At 41.1% G+C, this 9,261-nt stretch overlaps 2 protein-coding genes across 3 annotated transcripts in view; one reads left to right on the forward strand and one right to left on the reverse strand.

Moving 5' to 3' along the window:
* ctnna2 (catenin (cadherin-associated protein), alpha 2) overlaps positions 1-9,261 on the reverse strand; it is a 246,859-nt gene that overhangs the window by 120,929 nt on the left and 116,669 nt on the right. The gene's annotated exons all lie outside the window — the stretch shown is intronic.
* On the forward strand, positions 703-4,096 carry lrrtm1 (leucine rich repeat transmembrane neuronal 1). Its single transcript, XM_086034358.1, is given in 2 exon segments — positions 703-3,100; positions 3,102-4,096. Coding segments are annotated over 2 exon segments (1,578 nt in total). The 5' UTR covers positions 703-1,849; the 3' UTR covers positions 3,429-4,096.

The raw sequence follows: 9,261 nt of genomic DNA on the forward strand, positions 1-9,261 counted from the left end.
CATCTTCACGTGACGGGTTGCTTTGGCCTGCGGAATCAAGTTCAGCATTCGCTTCAATGATATCTGGCGCCATCAAGCGTTGTGAATGGGTATAATGTCTAGACCCCGAATATAAGACGACCCCCACTTTTTATTTTATTTCAATGCAAAAAACACTGTCTTATATTCGGGCCAATACGGTAATTTATGCTAACAATGCATGTTCTTTTTTTTTAGCTAGATTCATTCATCTAATCCATTCAATTATTCGTTACTGAAAGCGCGAAACTAAAAATGGCTTCAATTCCATTCACTGGATGAATATTACTTCATGACTGTGAACTCATACAGCTGTTCCCTCATGGTGAGGTCAAAGGCAGACATTATCTGGCCTGATATGAGAGAGGGAGAGAGAGAGAGAGGGAGAGAGAGAGAGAGAGAGAGAGAGAGAGAGAGAGAGAGAGAGAGAGAGAGAGAGAGAGAGAGGGAGAGAGAGATACATTAAATTGCTTGGTTTAAACCCAGCCCATTTGGAATATGTAAATGTATTGGACAGAAAAAAATGCAGCACAGAACACAAGGAGGTAAAAAGGGAGAGGAGGAGGAGGAGGAGGGGAACAGCATGACCAAGTGAGTGAGCAATCAAAGCAGAGAGAGAGAGAGAGAGAGAGAGAGAGAGAGAGAGAGAGAGAGAGAGAGAGAGAGAGAGAGAGAGAGAGAGAGAGAGAGAGAGAGAGAGCCCTCCGAATTGTGAGTGGCTTACGACACTCAGTGAACAGTCTGTGTTTCTGCATGCACTGTCAGTGTAGCGGTCTGCTGCGAGGGATTGTGCGCTCCTTTGCCTTCCATATTTACCGCCCCTGCTTGCCTACCAGCACTAACCTTCAGCACCCTCTTCCAGTCTGCTGAAAAATCACCCGGAGAACATGAGAGGGAGTGAAACCTGCATGCCGCCGGGGATGCAAGAAGCTGATGCTATTTTTCTCCCTTTTTTTTTTTTTCTTCCTAACTGAGATGAGCAACTGACATGGAATATTGTCACATAAGAAAACAGTGAACTGGGTTCACCTCTTTATTTTATTTATTCATTTTCTTGCCAGCATCGACCACTGAAAGCATGATTAACCGCTTGGACGGATTTAAACCTTACAAGTTAATGATTGCTGCCAGAGATGGCCGATAATATATATCCTGGCAGACCTGCTGAAACTTAAGCCAGTAGGGGAGGAGAAAAGAAAAAGATATTTCAAACAATGTACTCTTCTCCTCGTGATCATTGCAGCAGAGGACTGCGGAAGAGCTGAGGGGACCGAGCTCATGCATGCAGACTGGGGAACTTGCGCTTTCTACCATCTCCCCACTTGGATTCCTTCTCTTTCTGTCTCTTTCACTTGAGGAGAACTAAGACATTGTAAGCCTGCCAAGGATCTGGTGTCCACTGAAAGGAGAGAAGGGAGGGGGTGATGGTGAATTTGTACCACAGTGGGTCCTTTTTAGATCCACACATAATTAGTGTCGGGGCACAAAGCGAGACGCTAAATGGAGATTGTCAGCTTTTGGATAGGGTGAGTAGGAATCTTTTCAGATAAGATCGATCCGTGAGGACATTTTTTTCATCCCTCCTCTCCACCCACCGTTTGGTCTATATCATAAACGAAGAGACTTTATCTTTTGCATTTCGGACAAGGATTTCCTTAGCTAACTAAATGAGAAAAAAAAATAATCCTGTGGTAAGCTAAAATACACACAAGGGGGGTGAAAAAGCAAATAGAATAAAGAACTCAAATACGATGTGTTACATATGATGTGATAGGTGGACAACAATATCCAGAGTGAATGGACATTTGCTTGGTCAAATCCCTGGATATTTATGCTGATGGATTTCCTTTTAATTGGACTGTATTTAAAGTGGCCAGTGAAGAAGCCCCCTGGGTTGATACTGTGTTCATTGGGCATTTTTTTAAGAATGGTTCCCATGGCGGAAGGGGTTTGTCCGAGGCTGTGCCGCTGCGACAGCAAGCTGCTGTACTGTGAGGGTTTGAACCTCACAGACATTCCCCAAAATCTGAGCAGCGCCATGGGCTTGTCCATGAGAGAGAACAACCTGACCGAACTACGTGAAGGCCAACTGGCTGGCCTGTCACAGCTTACCTGGCTCTACCTTGACCACAACAACATTGACATTGTGGAGGAGGCTGCATTTGACAAGCTAAGGCGGGTCAAGGAATTAGACCTGAGCAGCAACCGAATTGAGAGTCTGCCAAATGGCACCTTTAGGCCCCTCCCAAACTTGCGCATCCTGGACGTGTCATACAACAGGCTGCAGGCCCTTGAGCCGGACTTGTTTCATGGCCTTAGAAAGCTCACCAATCTGCATTTGCGCTACAACGCTCTCAAATTTGTGCCAGTGCGGATTTTTCAAGACTGCCGGAGCATGCAGTTTCTCGACTTGGGATACAACCAACTGCAAAGTCTGGCACGGAACTCCTTCGCTGGACTCTTCAAGTTGACAGAGTTGCATCTTGAGCACAATGAGCTGGTTAAAGTCAACCTCGCCCATTTCCCTCGCCTGATCTCTTTACGTACCCTGTATATGCACAACAATCGAGCAACTATTGTTGTCAACACCCTGGAATGGACATGGCATTTTTTGGATAAGATTGACTTATCTGCCAATGAAATTGAGTTCATTGAGTCACATGTTTTTGAGAGTGCACCCAACCTCAAGGTGTTGATGCTCGACTCCAACCGGCTGACTTCAGTGGATCAGCGCATCTTGGATTCGTGGTCATCCCTGAACAGCATTACCCTGGGAGGGAACGACTGGGAGTGCAGCCGCAACGTTTGTGCCTTGGCCTCTTGGCTGAGTGCCTTTCGAGGGCAACGTGACAATTCACTGCTGTGTTCAAGCCCAGACACTGCGCAAGGTGAGGATGTCTTGGATGCCGTCTATGCGTTTCAGCTCTGCGAAGATCCCCCACTGGAAGTTACCTCAGCAGGTCTGTATGCCTCCACAAGGGACCTGGTCCAAGGTGGCTCTGTGTTCCTTGGCCCCTTTACACCCAACCCTTATGATGGTGAGGGCGGTGAAGTGGTCACCAGTTCTTTCACTGTCACAGTGGGGACAAGACGACCTGGAGAGTACCATGCAGATCCACAAGGTTGTGACTGGCACAATGGCACTTATCTTTTCCTTCCTCATCATTGTGCTCATGTTGTACGTGTCATGGAAGTGCTTTCCAGCCGGAATAAGACAACTGAGGCAGTGCTTCAGCAGTCAGCGTCGTAAACAGAAGCAGAAGCAAAACATGCAGCAGATGGCTACAATTTCTACACCGGAGTACTATGTTGACTATAAGCCTAACCATATTGAGGGAGCTCTGGTAATCATAAATGAATACGGCTCCTGTACTTGCCAACAGCAACCTTCACGAGAATGTGAGGTGTGACCTGGGGTTGACAGCACGGTGTCATCCTCATTAATTGACTATCAGCTATTTCTTTTTTTTTTTGTTTTTTGTTACACACTGGAAAGGAAGGATTAAATGTATATTTTGGTCACATTTTACGCAGCTTCTCACTGTGATATGGAATGAGTTTGCTTCATGCAGCTGATCATTTTGCTGTGGATTTCCTGCTGTTTCTTTATTGATTTGAGGCTACAAGACAAAAATGGGCTTCTGACTTTTTGGAACTGTTGATGTAATAGCAACACTGAGAGGAATACATTAGAAGCTGCACACTTTTTTTTTTCTTCCCCTGACTGATGGATATTTTAGCTTTAATGTGTCTTTCTACTACAGGACATGTAATTACGCTGTGGACATACACACACACACACACACACACACACACACACACACACACACACACGCACACCCCCCTACACACACACGCAAACACACAACATGAAACAAACATGTTTGTATTATGGTAAACAATATTTGACAATGATCTAACATATATAAAACATATTTAAGTTGCATTAAAAATGTAAAGAGACAACTATGTGTAAAAATGTTAAAAGAAGTGCAACTGTGGATAAAACTGAACACGATATTTCTTTTGTAAACTCAAAAAAAAAGTTGAAATAAATGAATTGCTATTCACAGTGAAATCATTTGTATGTGAGACGCTTATCATAAAGGATGGATGACAACAGCGCTTGGTGAGCAATACCTCTGCAATCCTTTGACCAAAAAAACAAAAACAAAACAACAAGAGCAAAACTAGCTAACCGACTAGATGTGAAAGGGGCAGAGAGATATTTGCATCTCAAATGTAATGTCCATGATCTACATTTTACTCAATATATTTTAAGTCACCTGTGTTGCTTTATGATTCACTGTGTTGGTTCACGAGCAGTGTACTCTGACCTTCTTTTGCTTCAAAATAACTTGATAAAGTGATTACATTTTGATCATTTGGCACATGTTCATGTGATAATATCTGTGTATCATCAAAGTAAAAAAAGCAGAATGTCAAATATATAAAGCTGTCACTCATTGCTTCTTACTTTTTGGCTTTCCCGGTGACGTCACTGAATCAAGCACAGAGAGGACAACTAAGGCAGGCATATTTATAATCAAAATGCACATTTAAATCACTAAAATAGAGTAATCCACCAGCTTCAAGGGAGACTTGAACATACAATAATCTGTGTTTTCATGTTATGTAAAATGTTTGTTGTACACATTTTCATGTGTGTAGATATATATATATATATATATATATATATATATATATATATATATATATATATATATATATATATATATATATATATATATATATATATATATATATATATATATATATATATATATATATATATATATATATACTTATGTTGGTGTTGTGTACAGATGTTTTGTTTCCTGTTTTTTGATACGAGCTGCTGTATTTTGTGGGAGGAGGGAGGTGAAGACTATAAGATGGAAATGGAGGATCTCAACGACTCCAGAAAGAGGGAACAGACTGCTCTCTAGTGTGCATATATTCACAGATCGTTGATGCCTTTTGCCTATTGTACACTAGATTCTGAATCTCAACTCCCACAACAGTGGAAGTATACAATGACTTTGCAATGAATTTTGTGGAGGGAAAAAAATGCAGCATCATTTTGTGTTATTTTGGTATAAATTAAAATTATGTTTACAAAGTGTTATCCAGCAGGAATAATAAAACAAAAAAAACAAAGAAAGAATCATGTTCTCAGAATTCACTCAAGACAATCTTTCTAATAAAGCAGAAAGCTCAAGCATGACGTTTGGCTAAACAGGGCCAATGGGGACACAACAGTGTCCACTCTACATGTTCAAAGCATTATATTTTACTGGGTCTTAGCAATAACTTTACTTTTACGAGGCTATTCATCTATAATTAGATAGGTTGTGATACCAAAATGAGATTCATGGCAGAATTCTGTGGTTTTGTGTGAATAGAAAAAACTAAATTGTAAGTTATCAAAACTTATTGGACACAATATAATATATTGGAAATTACATTGGAAATTATTATTACTAATATTTATTTTGGGGGGGGGAGTACGAGGGTTCCCATTGTCCTTTAATAATTTTCTGAAATTACAAATATTTCAAGATGTGTACAATAATTTGCAACTAAAAGGAAGTATATTATCAAACAATATGTCCATGTGCTGTGTACGAAGTAGACACTGTAGATATAATTTAAGGAACATCTTTTGAATGGTCATATTTAATACTTCACAAAATATTCCAAGTTTTCAACCAACATCAATCCCTATCAATGTTGAGTGAACTATTCAACTTTGAGGTAATTTATCAGTGAACATCTATCGAGGGGAGATAATGGTTATTAGTTATTTATGATCCAGTTCATATTTGACCCATTTGAAGACTCCACATGGCTGTTAATCAGAACCTGATACTGCAAATGCAAAACGCTGCATGCAGAATGGGGTATAAGGATGGGGAAATAGATTCAAATTATTATCTCATCATCATATCTGCCAAGTAATTTTGTCCTTACCTGTCCTTCAAGGTATGTCACAGTCAGTTCGACATGCGACTGATGAATCTTAATAGTGTGAAGTGTCATTTATTTAAATATTGGATGGTGTCTGGCATTGAGGCCAATGTTGGCACCACCATTGATTTCAGTTAACTTTTTGTCTTAAATAAGCGACGGGAACGAAAGGTTATCGAGAACAACTGAATATTTTAAAAGCTTAGATTCCTAAGGGCTGACATTAAACTACTTAAAGTGAATCTCCATTCCTGGTAACCTTTACTCTCTCCTTCTCTTTTTGTCTCTCACTGTTTCTCTCTGACAGTAATAACTGTAAACAAAGGGGGGAAACAACGCATTTCACCGACAATAGATCATACCTCTGCCTGACCTAGGCCTGGGGTCATAATTCCCCAAGGGATCTGTTGGCTAACTTGGCTAATAAATGATGCTCAAAATCAATAATGTCGCATTTTAAACATAATACCCAACATGGTGAATATATTGTAGCCATTGTTACTGGATAATTGTACACTAAATGACAGTATTTTATCGTAGGACTTTTTAACCCCAAAAAGGTTCATTCTATTGACACTCGGAGAGTGATAGAGTGATGGGGCAAGTGACTGTGTGACTTTGTTTGAGGAAAGTTTTGGTGACTTGCTCAAGAGCATCACTCTGACAACTAGTTGCAATTTCTTATTGTCCACAGTAGGACTCATACTGTAACCGTCGGGTTAAAAAGTCCAAGTCCTTCCAGATGAGCTGATGCCGCCCTGCCATATGATGGTGTTCTGATTTAACTGTCTGACACATGATACATTCTGTTTCTTTTGCAGCAGTGTTATGAGCCCAGCTGCTTTCCAGCTGCATGACATATAATACATGCCCATTTTTAGCTCTACGTGAGCACAACTGAGCACATGCGCATTAAATCTGCACACATATGCAAAACAAACCAAGAAATAATATGATGTAGGTCAATAATGTTGTGCATTTGCAATAATATGCAACTACTGATTCAAAGAGTAAAGGTCACAGCAATCCCAACACGGCACGTGGTGAAGTGCACAAAGAGGAACATTCTGTTGAATTTGAACATCAGGTAAAAGGTCAACATCTCAAGGACCTTAAACAATACAAGTAGTTACAAGCTGAAATAGGTACAGTTAAGTCTGTCTAAGGGCGGCACGGTGGTCGACTGGTTAGCACGTCCGCCTCACAGTTCAGAGGTCGTGGGTTCGATCCCGGCTCCGGCCTCCCTGTGTGGAGTTTGCATGTTCTCCCCGTGCCTGCGTGGGTTTTCTCCGGGCACTCCGGTTTCCTCCCACATTCCAAAAACATGCATGGTAAGTTGATTGGATACTCTAAATTGCCCCTAGGTGTGATTGTGAGTGCGGCTGTTTGTCTCTGTGTGCCCTGCGATTGGCTGGCAACCAGTTCAGGGTGTCCCCCGCCTACTGCCCAAAGACAGCTGGGATAGGCTCCAGCACGCCCCGCGACCCTTGTGAGGAGAAGCGGTACAGATAATGGATGGATGGAAGTAACCACTGCAGCATGAAAAAATGTGGTCTAAGCACTACAGCACTTGTTCTGTAGGTCTCTGTGCAAACATAGCATAAAAAATGTCATCTTAGTGCCATCAGTATTTCATTTTTCAACATAACACACCATCACAATTAAAAAAAAAATACTGGTCAGAAAAAAAATATCCACAATAAGGCTTGTAATATACAGTAGCTGCAAATTATTGGTCTAGCCAGCACTTCAACCAGTCTCGAAACGCATATATCATACGCAATATCATATTTTGACAGCTAGATGAGCCGACCAGTTGTGAGTATTTAACAAGCTGGAAGGGACAATGGCTTTGGCGTGTGCCCTTAAAACAAAACGTCACTCCACAGACAGACCTTTAAAAAATGGCTTGCAGCAAACACCTCGACACAAAAAAGAAATCCTTGAAAAAACAAATTAACCTAGCTTCCTGTGAGGGGTATTGATTGAGCAACATTCTGCCGTGTCATTGGGGCGAGGGCTGTGCTGCATAATAAACATTTAACACCCCCTCATAACTAGATGCAGAGCTAAATCACGGGTGGCATGTACTGCAGTAGGCTGCAAGGAGATGGTGATGACGAATGGCAACGCGTGGGCGGCTTTGCACTGCTTCTTTTATAACAGGTGGGTTATAATCAGGACCGCCACACTAATAATGAACGACACTGTCTTCGAACCCCAAACCCTTGTCCGACCAGTTCTCACTTCATGCAGTCTCCTTTAAATGTCACCTTCTTTTCAGCAAGATAATACGGCATGAAAAGTCAAGGAGAGCCATTTGTTGGAATATGCTGCTTATGCATGCTGTGTATTCATTAAAAGAAATAACCATATGAAAACGGCATTGCAAATGTTGCAGGGATTGTATTATTTTGAATAATAACTGTTTCTCAAACAACAAGCCACCTCCTCTTATAAAGGGAGCAAACTGCCAGAATATTAAATTGATTAAAACAGACACAGGTCCAACAGGGCACTTTAATGACATTCATTACTCGGGCTAATTCTGCGGGTAGCCTATAGCGACCGCCTCATTTACATGCAGTATGACTGCCACTGAATAAATAATAATGACAGAGGAGTCATTATTCTTACCTACATATGGCACAGTAGGTAGACCTGTGGTTGCTGCTGAGGAGGGTGAAAGTGCTAAGAGAATGGGGGCAAGCTTGGAAGCTGAATATTCATTACCGGTACATTCAGCCAGATGAGGATAAAAGCACTGCAAATTAATGGTCATCATTGTTGCTATTATTATCGTCATTGTGGTCATTATTATACATGAGTTGTGTTTTTGTTTACAATTTACGAAGGCAATGCCGGTTTTACTAATGCTATGCCTCACACTTAAAATAAAACAGCAAGGTCAGTCAGTCAGATAATACGTGACAACAGCTGGGTCTACATCTGGGACTCCATGTAACCAGTCTAAGAGCACATGTGGGTCAGTCAGTCCCTAATATTCTGAGTATTACGGTGGCTGAACTAAAAAGCTTTACCCATGACTGAACTGAGGATTTGTTCTAACTTATTATCCATACATATGAATAAAATTGTTATGGGGTTAGGCCCCCCAGATAGTTTAAGCCATGAGTGTTTTTTGTTGTTGTGTGTAAGCCCAAAATTATTCATATGCTGGCCGGAGTTAAAGTGGTATTAAAGTGATTTTTTTTTTTGTATCTAACATTCACAATTGTTGTTGTTTTTCGGATTTTACAAGAACCATGGTCA

Source organism: Filicampus tigris, chromosome 6 (genome assembly GCF_054856515.1).
Source record: "Filicampus tigris isolate MCC_2025a chromosome 6, RoL_Ftig_1.0, whole genome shotgun sequence".
NCBI lineage: Eukaryota > Metazoa > Chordata > Actinopteri > Syngnathiformes > Syngnathidae > Filicampus > Filicampus tigris.